Below are 13,059 nucleotides of genomic sequence, written 5' to 3'. Positions count from 1 at the left end.
AATGATACACATATGAAGTTGTTCATTAGAGCATTGTTTGTAATGATGGAAGAACAGAAACAAGCTTGATGTTCTAAAATAGTAACTGGTCCATGCACTATGGAGCTTGCATGGACTCATACTGTGTGCAGCTGTTAAACCGAATGCAGTAGCTCTATTTGTAGTGATGTAGGGAAAACTCTAACATGTATTATTCAGTAAGAAAACAGTAGCCAGGCACAGCTGTATGCACCTGTAGTCCCAACTACTCAGGTGGCTGAGGCAGGAGGATCCCTTGAGCCCAGGAGTTTGAGTCCAGCCTGGCCAATATATCGAGACCCTGTCTCGAAAAAACAAAATAAGATAAAGTTTTAAAATGGAAGATGCAGAACCAGATGGATAATCTGTTTCCATTTTCATGATGGAAAAGAATGTACGTACAAATTGGTATGTCATATGCATCTGTAAATGCAGGGCCCGCCTTTGGAGTGGTATGAGGGACATTGGATTGCCTCCTAGTAGAGGAGCTGACTGGGTGCAGGGAGGAGGAAGACTCATTGGCACTGCCACCAGTTTCCGCGCTTGTACTGCCTCTTCAATGACCCTTTAAAGCACACTGCTGGGTAGGCCAAAGAGTGCCTGTGTGCAGGCCCATGAGACCAGCTGCCCTTGATGACGTGTGAGTTAAGGAAGTAATTTCCAGCCACCACTGAATACTTTACTCCTTAAATCTAGAAGAGACGTGCTCCTCTGTTTTTTCACCATCTCCTCTGTTTTCTGTTCCCCATGTGTCTCCCAGCCTTTGGATCCTGTCTGTGCTCTGGGGACATCCCTGATATTATCTAGACTGGGGGCAAAAGGGGCCTGTACACATGGACACAGGACATGAAGACTGAGGCAGAGGCCAGGGGAACCCCATGGGGCATCATCTTGGCCTTTGGACCCCAATCCCCTGTGTTTGCTTCCTGCCCTGTAGGCACGCCCCAAAGGCGAGGGCCTGACTCCATACCAGGGCAAAAAGCGCTGCTTCGGCGAGTACAAGTGTCCCAAGTGCAAGAGAAAATGGATGAGCGGGAACTCCTGGGCCAACATGGGGCAGGAGTGCATCAAGTGCCACATCAACGTGTACCCGCACAAGCAGGTGAGCCGGGCGGGCTGGGGCCTTCTCGGAAGGACCACGGGAGGGTGACTTTTCCCTTACCGGGCCTCAGTTTACTCCCTCCTACGAGGGATATGTCTCTAAGTTGACTCTTTCTTTCCTTGTCTCATCTGAAATGGGAGGGAAGGGAAGGGAAGGAGAATGGTGGGGCAACTGTACCAAGATCTTGAGACCAGAGAATCCCAGCAAATTATAAAACTAGTGAACAGGGCTTGCTGTTGTGAGACAGAGATGTGAGGACAGCAGGAAACAGCAGGAAACTCCAATTTCCTTCCTTGATCCATCCAGTCGGCCAGTGTCAACAGGGAGGCTGTGTGCACCAGGCCCAGGCATGTGGGAGGGATGGGGCCAGCTCCTCCTAGGAAGGTCTTACCTCAGGCAGCTGCACAGGGAAAGTCACTCAGACGAGGTGCTGCTGACTCGGGGACCTGGAGGACAGGGGGAAGCTAGGCCTATCACAAGTTGGGGGCTGGCCATCCTAGGAAGAGGGCACAGCAGGTACAAATGCCCTGAGGCCATAAGGACTTGGGGCGCTCCAGGCCCACAGTTCAGTGAAGGCGCAGGAGAGGGCAGTGAGAGGCTTGGGGCAGAGGGCTAGACGGGGCGGTCACAGAGCCCTGGGGGCACTTGAGGAACCCAAGAGCAGCAGGGCTTTCAGATTCATTTTAAGTCAGTTACTCTGGTTGTGTGCAGAGATTGAGTGGGGAGACCAGTGAGAAAGACAACACCGTAGCCCTCATACAAGCTGGGAGGGGGCTGAACTCTGGAGGAGGCTCTGGAGCTGGATGCGACACCAAGCATCATCAGATTGGTGGTGGAATGTGGGGGAAGAACAGGAGCCCCGGAGAACAGTCCCACCCCAGGCAGGCTGGAGCACCTGAGTGGATGGAGGAGCTTGTTCCTGAACTGGGCAGCCTGGCTGGGACACAGGTGTTGGAAATGAAAGCAGGGCTCCTCTGATACAGATTACATTTGAGATGTTCGCAGTAATCCAATTAGAGACGTCAAGAAGGCAGTTAGATTTGTAATTCTGAAGCTCATGTGAGAAGTCAAGATGGCCCATACATAAGTGGGTGTCATCAACCTAAACATGGTAGGGAATGGATTTGAGTTCCTGTAGAAAGAATGTGGACGGAGTAGAGAAGGGATTCCCTAGACCAAGTGTTGCTGAATCCCAGTGTTTGATGGTCAGATAGAGGAGGAAGACCCAGTAAGGAGAAAGAGAACCAGGGAGCGTGGAGTCCTGGAAGCCGGGGGTGGGGTTTGGGAAGTGCTGTTGGAGGCTTGACTGGTGCTTGGTGCTCAAATGTCAGGTATAGAGACCACAGAGGAGTGCCTTGGAAATTTGGCAATAAGGAGACGGTCCTCAAAGTTTTACAAAGCAAAACAAAAGTATCACTTTTACCTGGGGAACTTGAACTACAACCAAGGTTTGAGAAGCACAGAAGCCCGGCCAGTCAGGCGTGAGGGCGAGAGTGGAGGTGCTGATGTGTAGCTGGCCTGGAGGTCGGGGCAGTGTCCATGGAGCAGTGTCAGGGGAGGCTGGTGTGGATCTGGCTGCAGAGGGAATGCCTCATTGTCCAGTCTCTTGAGGAGAGTTTGATTGTGGAGAGAATCACAGCAGTAGCCACAACCAGGAAGGAGCCCTGGAGCTAGGTGTTGTGGAGATGGTAGAGCCTGGAGCCCAGTGCAGTCTGGTGAGAATGATCTAGAAGACAGCAAAAGGCTGATGATTCAGGGGAAAAACGGGAGATGCTTCACCCATCGGCACAGGAGGGAGGGAGAAGAGGGGGTAATTAGGAAGGTCCATGGGTTGGATGATGCAAGAAGAACCTCACATCCAACGCTTCTGTTTTCTCAGCAAATGGAAGACAAAGTTCTCAGGTAGGAGTGAGGCGGGCTGGGGCGGGCTTGAGGAAGGACGAGCGAGGAAGCAGCCTGCTAGGGAAAGCTGGCTGGACCACCCAGCCGCATCCCAGGCCCGGGGGAGGTACGTGATCCTAATGCAGTGGCAGGTGTCAGCCTAGTTCCGTGACTTGCTCCAGCACAGCTCGCCTGGCAGGTGCAGGCCAGGCCTGGTGTACAAAGGGTCCACAGGACAGAGGTTGGCTGGGCAAGCACTCCAGAGGGCAGATGGCTGGGGGGTGGGCATATTTGTAAAAGCATGACGACCGTGCTTCATCATGGGGCATCAGCAGGAAGGGGAAGCTAGAGAGGCCCGGTGGAGAGGGAGGCCTGGTGGGCCTGTGGACTGGGGGGAGTCTGGGAGCCAGTGGAATGGAAGGAGAAAAGGAGGGGGCAGAGACGGGTGGTTTCTGAAGAAGCCCAAGTCTAGGGTGTGGCTGAGGGGTGGTGGGAGGGAAAGGTCACTGTCGATGAGGTAGCGGGGGATGGAGGAGCCAGGGGTGGGGTGGGCCTTCCATGTGTGCTGAGTCACCACAAAAGACAAGCAGACAGAGGAGGCAGGAGGGGAGAGAGCTCTGGGAGCTATTGGGGGAAGGCTCCCCTGAGGGAGAGATGTGGGGCAGAGCTCTGATGGGGTAGAAGGTCAGTAGACTGGGGACCTGGAGGATAGCTTGGAGCCTGGAAGGGCAGATAAGTGGCCTGGGAGGGAGGAGGGGAGGAGGGAAGGCAGATAATGGTGGCTGGCTGGGGGCAGGAGTCAGGAACAGTCCAGTTTCTGCAGGGCCTCAGATGTATGGGAGCTGCTGGGGTCTGTGATGACCGTCCTGGGGGCTGGGTCCTTACGACCCCTTCTGTGACTTAAGCGGAGAGGCAGCGCCCAGCCCATGCACCCAAGCCCCACAGGAACCGAGTCTCTGCAGTGGCTCCAGCCCTCGGCCCCTGCCCCGATATCGCCCTAGCATCTGGCTGGGCAGGGCTCCTCACCATGCCCCTTCCATAATGCCAGGCCCATTCCTGGCTTATGTCACCATCCCCAAGCTGGCAACGGCCTCACCTGCCTCGCCATCTCCATCCTGCCAAGCTCAGTCCCAGCGCAGCCTCCCTGACCACCTGTCCCCCATCTCCACATTCAGGATCAGCTCTCCCAGGACCCAATCTAAAGGATGCCTCAAGAGCGTGTGTCTGGGCCCTTCCCCTCTCCCAGTCGTTAGGCTACTGTTTAGCACCTACTGTGTGCACTGGGGACACCGAGGCCCCAAGAGGAGACAGGACATGAGCAGGGTGACCAGTCAGCTGGTATCAAGGGGCCTTGGAATCCAGGTCTCCCACCACCCAGGGCTCGATCTCTCCTGAGCTCCCAAGCTGGGTGGGGGTGGGAGGGTGGTGCCTCTCTATCCCCCAGCTGTCCAGAGCCTTTGAAGAGCCCAGCGATGGTGCTCCCCATGGCGCCCCGCGGTGGAGAGGGCCGGTTTATTTCTCCTGCCCCGCAGAGCCCTGACCTGTGTGGCCTCCGTCTCCGGAGAACCCTCCACCTCCCCACTCTCCTGGCCGCCACATCTGCTTCCTGTCAGCCTCCAGCTGCAGCTCCCCCTGCCGGCTCTGGTCCCCCCAAAAAGAAAACGCCACTGGGCCTTGCCTTGCTGCAGGGAGTGGGGGAGGCCCTCCACCACGGTCAGCCCCAGCTGCGCAGTGTTTTCCGTCCACAGAGGAGAGTGTCTTGACAGCTTCCCCAAGCTCCTCGCCCAGTGGCAGGCCAAGCGGGGCTGAGCAGTCAGACCAGGGCCCACAGAGGGAACCTGCACCATGGGGTCACGGCCAAGGAGGGGGCGCAGCTCAGATGAGCCCAGGAGGGCGCTGGCAAGGATGTTTCCAGAGCATTTCACCCGGGACTTCGCGGCTTCCCCTGCCGCCATGCTGCCCCTAACGCTATATAACACATGATACCAATACTGGCCAACATTTTGAGTGCTCTCTATGTGCCAGGCACTGTTCTAATCCCTTTGCATAGACTAACTTACTCTTCACAGCAACCCTATCATGTAGAGTTACAGACTTAGCCCCCAGTTTATGGAGGAGAAAATTGAGTCCCAGAGAAGCTAAGTGATTTGCTACAGGTCACACTGTGATCACTAAGTCTTCCAGAGCTTTTTATGGTTATAAAATACTTTAAGACAGTCATCTCTGTTGGGCGCAGTGGCTCACACCTGTTAGTCCCAGCACTTTGGGAGGCCAAGGTGAGAGGATTGCTTGAGCCCAGGAGTTCAAGACGAGCCTGGTCAATATAATGAGACCTCATCGCTATAAAGATTTTTTTAAACAATTAGCCAGGCGTAGTGGTGCATGCCTGTGGTCCCAGCTACTTGGAAGGCTGAGGTGGGAGGATTCACTGCACTCCAGCCTATGTGACGGTAACCTTGTCTCTAAAAAAGACAGTCTGCCAGGTGTGGTGGCTCACACCTGTAATCCCAACACTTTGGGAGGCCAAGATGGGTGGATCACTTGAGGTCAGGAGTTCAAGACCAGCCTGACCAACATAGCGAAACCCGTCTCTACTCAAAATACAAAAATTAGCTGGGTGGTTGTGTGCACCTGTAATCCCAGCTACTTGGGAGGCTGAGGCAGGAGAATCGCTTGAACCCAGGAGACCGAGGTTGCACTGAGCCGAGATAACACTACTGCACTCCAGCCTAGGTGATAGACTAAGATTCTGTCTGAAAAAATAAAAATAAATAAAAAGTAAAAAGAAGACAGTCATCTTATTTACTTCTCTATCTCTCACACACACACACACACAAAACTAGGAAAAAGGCAATGAATGTTATTAACCTCCCACCCAGGTCCCAAAAGGACAAGTCGAGGTTGTGGAGGAGAAAGCTCCTTCCCAACAGCCGTTGGCTGATAGGTGGCAGAGCTGGCATGCAAAGCTCTGTCTGTCGGACTTTGGGAATACCGTGTCATATGGAGACACTGCAGAAGACACCAGACACAGGGTGTTCCAGAACAGTCTTCAAAACAAACTGGCGATGACCCCTTCAGTCTCCATGGAGGTGCTGCCCTCAGTCCTGGGCCTGCCAAACCTCTGTCAGCCCCAGAGATAAAGACTCAGAAGGCAGATGCCAGTCAGGGTGGGTGCAGCTGGCAGGTGCCCGTGAATTCCCAGGGGAGAGCGCTGTGCCGGTGAAGATGGCCTTCCCTCCACCAAACACAGGAGGTGCTGTCCTGGGGACAGAAAGCCAGGGACTCAGCCAGGCTGGGAGGGAGTGCGGCAGTCTGGGGTGGGCACCGGTCATAAGCTGGCCCTGAGCCCCAGTACAGTGCAGCCAGTGGGGCCGACTGCAGGCAGTAGGCAGCATGTCCCTGCAGCACAGGGCGTGGAAACAGCATGTGTGGCTGGAAGGCCACACACTACCACCTCCTCATTGCAGGCCCCAGGGATGTCCCTAATGTCTTGGAGCCTCAGTTGCCTCATCTGTGGAAACTCCCTTCCTCATACATCTGTGGCCTGTTTCCTCCCTGTGCCACTCACAGGGAAGTGGTGACATTAGGGTGTGTTCCAGAGTGGCCTGACTTAGGTGGCAGTACTTTGCCACATAACGTGTAAGCCATGGGGAGTGAGGGCTGTGTGGGCCCTGCTGAGTCTGGCCTTTCTGGCCTGTCCTGGAAGACTGGGTGCAGGAAGAGGCCCTGGCCAGCCTAGGGGGTGAGGGCTGCAAACCAGCTTGGGTTTGGGGTGCTGGAGGTGACACTTCACAACTATACTGATCGGACGGTCCTTTGGGAGCCGAACAGAGTCTGTGGCTGGATCTCCAGGATGAGGCGACAGGGACCCAGACTCTAACTCAAGGTGGAAAGCCTTCTTACCGTCCAGGCAGTAAACTGGGGACACCCAAGCCCTAGATGGAGGAGCTGTTGGAGGTCTCCCTGGGACGTCCAGGAGAGCAGGGAACTTACCCTTCCTAGGTCCTTTCACCTTGAGATCTTGGCTCAATTTTGATGGCCCTGCACCAGCTGGTGTCCCCCTCCCACCGATAAGACAAACCACAGACAGCGTCTGCATGCCGGGCTCTTTGTATTCATTATCTCCATTGAGTTGTCTGGTGAGAACAAGCCCATGAAAAAGCTGTTATCAGCATCCCTGTTCACAGATGGGAGCATGGAGGCCAGAGGGGGCAGGTGGCCTGCCCAAGGTCAGACAGCTGTTAGGTAGAAGAACCGGCATTCGAGCCCACTCACTGGGTGATCGCAGGGAGCCTCCCTCAGCAGAAGGGCCCCAGCACTGTGGTTGAAATGACCTGTGACCACAGGTGCCCCCTCCCCACCCCGCATCGGGTGTGTGTCTCTCCCTCTCTGTGTCTGTCAGTCTCTGTCTCTGTAGAGATGTGCATCTCTGTCTGTCTGGTCCCCTCCTTGTGTACCTGTCTCACCTGTCTGTCTCCGTGTGTCTCTCCCTGTCTGTTTCTGTGTTTCTGTCTTTCTCTCCCCTCACTCCCCTGGGCCCCTTCCTTCTTCTCTCTGCAGAGACCCCTCGAGAAGCCCGATGGCCTGGACGTGTCCGACCAGAGCAAGGAGCACCCGCAGCACCTCTGCGAGAAGTGCAAGGTCCTGGGCTACTACTGCCGTCGCGTGCAGTGACCAGCTGCCCCCTCGCACCCAGAGCCGCCCCCGACCAGCCCAAGGAGACGCTGCTTCCCTGTGCTGCTCCAAGGGGCTGCGTGTCGCCCTGTGCGTGGGGTGTCCTCGCAGGCCTGCGGGGCTGGGCCGGGGGCTCTTAGCGTCCTTGTCTTGTGTGTGTTGACAAACAGTGTTACTGACATCGCTGCCCCCACAGGCCAGGGAAAGCAGGGAGTCTGGGGCTCTTTAGGCGGGCCTGAGGTCTCTGTGGAGGGGACAAAAGCAAGCAAAAGCCCATGTCCAGGAGCCCCGGGTATCCCCACAGACTCTCCTCTGAGAGCCTCTTTGGGGTGAGCAGCCTTGTATTGGCCACAGGTGCACTAAATTTACTGTGAATCCCAAACTTCCCCCAGACCAGCCAGGCCGCCTGCCCCCACCCACAACCTTCCGGTTTGCCCGGTATGGAAAGCCACTCTCGGAAATCCCTGTTTCTTTCCTGAGTCAGCAATCTTGGCAAGGGGACATGTGTTCTAGCAGCTGCTGGGGAGTGGACCTCTCTGTCCCTTGCCCACTTTAAGCCCCAAATCCTGACCCCCTCTGACATCACTGGCATTGCACCTGGGTGTGCCCCCCTCCCTACCCTATGGACCCAGATAGGAGGGGTTAGGCACAGGGGAGGCACGAAACGCTGGACGGATCTGTCCTGGGGAACGTGAGCAGCCCCTCCCACGACCCCCACCAGACTGCCTTAGGTTTTGTCAGTCCCACTCCCCTTCCTTCCCCTGTGCCTCCCACCCACGCTGGGGGTCCACATCAAGGTAGTTTGGCCCAGCGTGGAAGCCCAGCGTGTCTGTTCTAGCAAAAAGGACGCAAGCCTGGCGTTCTGGAGACCTGGGCTCAAGTCCTTGCCCTGCTGCTGACGCATTCTGTCACCTTGGGCAAGGAGTTCACATCTCCGGGCCTCAGTTTCTCCATTAGTTAAATGACAGCATAACACCAGAGAGCAGAGGGCCCATTTCAGCTCTGTTGTTCTGGGATTCATGCTGGCCGGTGCTGTGTCCTGGAGCTTTATTTGGGGAGTTTCACCCAGAATGGTGGGAGAAGCCTCCCAGGTGCCAGGTACCCCGCACCGTGACCCTTCACTTGGTGTCTTAGGAAGTCAGGCTGAGGGATGCTGAGTCCTCCCCTGCTGGCCCCGACGGCCCCAGCCTTGCTTTTCATCCCCAACCCCTGCAAACATGGAGGAGCCTCCTCCTTCTCACCTCGGTCTCCTAGCCCCTCACGTGGGGAACCCTGAGACAAGCCACAGAACCCCTCTTTTCTAAAATGGGGACAATAATTTCCTACCTCCCAAGGGAGCAGAGAGGCCTCGTGGCACGTCCCTGGCCAGGGAGCCCACTGTCCTGACTGGCAGCGGGATCGTGCGCTCCTCTGTCTCCCGGATGAGAAGCCCCGTTTCCATAGTCATGACCCTTCCTTTCTCCCGGCTGTCAGAACTGGGTTTCTTGATTTTGCCCCTACATGATGCCTCTGTGGGAAAAAAAAAAAAAAAAAAAATCAGACCACGAAATGGGCCTGAAATTCAGTGTTTACCACGGCCTCAAGGATGCCCACCTGGTGTCCAGTTGCCTTTTGTATTCAAATGAAAATGCTTTGTACAACTGAGGAGTTACAGTGAAGTGTTAACCAGGGGTCCAGGGAGCGAGTTGAAAAGATGGAGTGAGTGTATTTGCAGCCAGGGAGCTGCAGGGTGGATTTGAGGGGCCATACCCTCTGAGCACTTAAAAAAGGTACATTTGCTCCAGGCAGCAGGCTGTGGACACTCTTGTCACCACTGGGGACTGCTACTAAGGACTCCCCAAGCGCGTTGTTCCCCGTCTTGGGCCGTCTTCCCCGGCCCAAGGTGTTGAGGTGAGCTGGGGTTGGCCCCGGCCCAGGCTTCTGTCCTCAAGGAGAAGCTGCCACTGACAGTCATCCTACTGCATCACTAAAGAGAATGTTCACAGTGGTGGGCAGTGTGCCTGTGCCAACCCTTCCAGGGACCCGGCCCCATGTGGGACCTTGGCCCAAGGATGCCTGGGGTCTGCCAGCTGTGCTGCAGGCCCCAGGGGGAGCCCACACCCTAAAAAGAACCCAGGTCCCTGACCACTGGAGGCCAGGGCTTCCCTGCACGGGCTAAGGGGAGTTGGGATATCACCCCAAAGTGACCTGGCCAGTGAGCTGTTCAGCAGGTAGCCAGTGCCCTGCCATCTGTGCAGAGCCAGCCACCTTGGGGGCTGAGGTTCCCGCTTTGAGGCCCACCCCCTATGCTCCCCTTGACTGGGCTCTGGCTGAACTGGGGAACTCTCTGTGGTCAGCAAAGCCACTGCCATGTAGGCTGGGTGCCGTGAGAATTAAGTGCTCAGAGGGCCAGGAGCCCAGGGGACAGGAAAGTGTGTGGTTTTAGTAAGTTCAAAAGGGACAATCGCTTGCAGTTGGTAGATCTAGCGATCTAGTTGGGAGATAATGGTGTTTACCCCGTATGAAGTATTCAATAGTTCTACTTGTGAATTTGTATTTATTTTGAGTTATACTTGACACAGAATTCCTTTTTTAAAAAAAATACTATGTGTGTATTTTGGAAAAAAAAATATTCATAGATGTTAAAATTTCTGCATGGTTACCAGTTTTTCTCACAACACTGAATTTGGTAGCTTTTCCCGAAAAAATCTTCACAGTGATTTTTTGTCTGTATATATTTGAAGGCCTTTTTTTAAAAAAAAAGAAAAAGAAAAGAAAAATATAATTGTTTGATTTTTGAGAATAAACAAACAAACAAACAAAAAGAGAGGCATTTTCAAAACTTCAGAACTTTCAGGAGGGCAAGAGAATATCAAACAAAGATTTCTGGAAGTATTTTGCCAACCTTCTGGTTGAACTGCAAGAAAATATTTATGGTGAGAACTTTTCTGTTTCCCGTTATTGGGTTTTTGGTTGGTTTTTGTTTGTTTTTTACTCTGCTTTGGTCTGTAAAAATATGCAACTGAACTACATTCAGAAGGAAATATTGTCTACATAGAATATTATATGAAGTTGGTACATAATTCTGATGAGGAAAAAAAATCTCTGCAATTCTTTAAGCCATATTGTTTTTCTGTGTTGTTTTCCCTGGATGAAAATATCAGTATTAAGTAGCCAGCATATTATTCAAGTGTTTAGGCTTATTAATATGTTCTCGTCCTGTATTTATACATATGTGTATTTTGAAAAGTATTGCCTTTTTTAAGGGAAGCTATAATTTGATACACAGTGAAAAAGGGAATGGTGACCCCTTTGTGCCTCTTCCACTGAGGATAACAAACAGCATTGTAATCCATTCTCTGGCACCTTCTTCTTATCTTGTTATTACGGTTTTATTCATTTTGTAGAGGGGCAGGGGGTGGGCGAGGGGAAGAAGCAGCTTATTTGACTAACCAGCCCCTCTGTGGTCCACCAGCGTCTTGGCTTGGTGGGAGGGCTCTCGATCAGCAGGGCCCCAGGAGGGAAGAAGAAGTGGGGCAAAGCCTGGCCTTGCCGCTCCGGAGCTTTGCCATCTGAGCCACGCCTCCTCCAGGCCATGCTCCTTGAACTTGGAAATGTCAACCGGAGCCCTTACACCAGCCCTCCAGCATCTAATAGACTTGAATCTACTCTAAATGAATATTTAATCCAACCTCACTACATTGTAGCTCAGTCCAACGACTAACCCTGAAATGGGAGTATTCCAGCCTTCAGCGAGATGGCCAAGCAGTCCCCTGGGGGCTGTGGCAGCGGGCTTATCCCCTTCTCTGTTGCCAACCTTGCCGACGGACCTCCTCCACCCCCATGCGGTGACCCCATCTGTGTCTGTGTCTGTCCATACGTGTGAGTCCAGCTAAAAAGACAAAACAGAACCCGGGGGCCCAGCTCGGAGGGTGCGTGGAGAAGGCTCCGACATCTCCGAAGTGCAGCCCTTGGGATGGCATTCCGTTGTGTGCCTTATTCCTGGAGAATCTGTATACGGCTCGCCTATAGAAATATAGCCTCTTCATGCTGTATTAAAAGGACTTTTAAAAGCAAAAGAGGCTCACAGGTTTCCTTGTTCACGCAAGCGTGTGGGGAGGCTGGACTCTTTCAGAGGCAGGAGACGGGGCAGGCGTCAGAGAGACTTGGGGCTGGCCTCAGCTCCCCTGGGTCTGGGTCATCTTGTCATTGTCCTGCCTCCATGCCATTGATTTGCCTCCTCCCAGTCTCTCTGCCCCCAACTGAACACTCTGCAGGGCGACGGCCCTCCCCAAGTTGGCCCCAGACTGGGTGAGATTGTCGGCAGATGAGGTCACGCATTCACTCAGTGGGGGGACTCCCGGGTGACCATATATAGGAGTGAATCTGCCTCGGAGCCGGCAGCCCTGGGCCGCTCCCACTTGGCACACTGGGCCAAGATCAGGATTTGGGCCCAGACACGGAGCATCACACAGTGAGCAAACAGAGGAGTCCAGGGGAGACGGCGCAGGGACCCCTCTTCTGACCAAAGCCTGGGCTGGCCTGGGCTGTCATGAGGTGGGGCTCCTGCTGAGGACCATGGGGAATCACAACGAAGCAAGACTGTCAGCAGCCACCCGCCTGCAAAGCCCAGCATCAGCTCTTGCTGTTCTCAACCTTGCTGCTCACCTGAGTCACCTGTGGGGCTTTAAGAACATCATTGGTCCCACCCCAGGGAGGCCGAGGAAGTGGTTCAGGGTGTCCTTGAGTTTGTAAAGCCCCCCAGCTCAGTCCATTGTGCATCCAGAGTTGAGCAGCACTGGGCTTCAGATGGTCCCTAGTGTTCCCGTGGGGCCCACAGTGATGGGGAGGAGGCGGGGGGCAGAGAGTCCTGTCAAGGGGCGCCTGGTCCTCAGCTCCAGCCAACTGTTGCTATCTGTGAATGATGTTGCCCGGGGAGGGAGGAAGGGGCAGCAGGAGAAAGACTGGAAATCCCAGTTGTTACATGGAATTGTCCATGTTTTAAATTTTGGCAACGAGTTAACGGGATTTTTGAATAGTGTAGAAGTCAAAGCACATCTGTACAGGCCAGTCCATGCCCCCTGACTGCAGACTCTGAGATGGAGCAAAGAAAACAAAATGCCAGTCCTCGGGGTCAGGGACCATGGATGTGAGGGGGGAGGGACAGGCAGGAACAGAGACCACCAAGGCCAGACCTCCTGTCTTATTTGGGGTACAGAGCAAATCCCAGAACAAAGCCCCTTCCTGCTGATTGGCATCTAGAGAATTCCCCGCAGGGTGCCTGCCCTCAGTGTGTCGAATGGCAGCCAGGCTAGAGTCAGCCTGAACACAGGTGGCTGCCAGCCAGGCCCAGCAAGGGAGTGGAGAGGGCACCCACCTCCACCAGGGTGAGAGGAGAAGGAAGG

At 54.4% G+C, this 13,059-nt stretch overlaps 1 protein-coding gene across 1 annotated transcript in view; it reads left to right on the top strand.

The window, feature by feature from the left end:
- The window catches only part of LOC105465952 (zinc finger CCHC-type containing 24), a 63,945-nt gene extending 52,212 nt beyond the window's left edge, over nucleotides 1-11,733 (top strand). Inside the window, exons 3-4 of the mRNA XM_011714616.2 lie at nucleotides 956-1,120; nucleotides 7,562-11,733. Of these exons, the coding sequence (XP_011712918.1) occupies nucleotides 956-1,120; nucleotides 7,562-7,675 (279 nt within the window). The 3' untranslated portion in view covers nucleotides 7,676-11,733. The remainder of the gene's footprint in view (nucleotides 1-955; nucleotides 1,121-7,561) is intronic.
- Nucleotides 11,734-13,059: the final 1,326 nt, after the last annotated feature.

This window comes from Macaca nemestrina, chromosome 9 (assembly GCF_043159975.1).
Source record: "Macaca nemestrina isolate mMacNem1 chromosome 9, mMacNem.hap1, whole genome shotgun sequence".
Taxonomy (NCBI): domain Eukaryota; kingdom Metazoa; phylum Chordata; class Mammalia; order Primates; family Cercopithecidae; genus Macaca; species Macaca nemestrina.
This window is presented reverse-complemented; position numbering and strand designations above follow the sequence as displayed.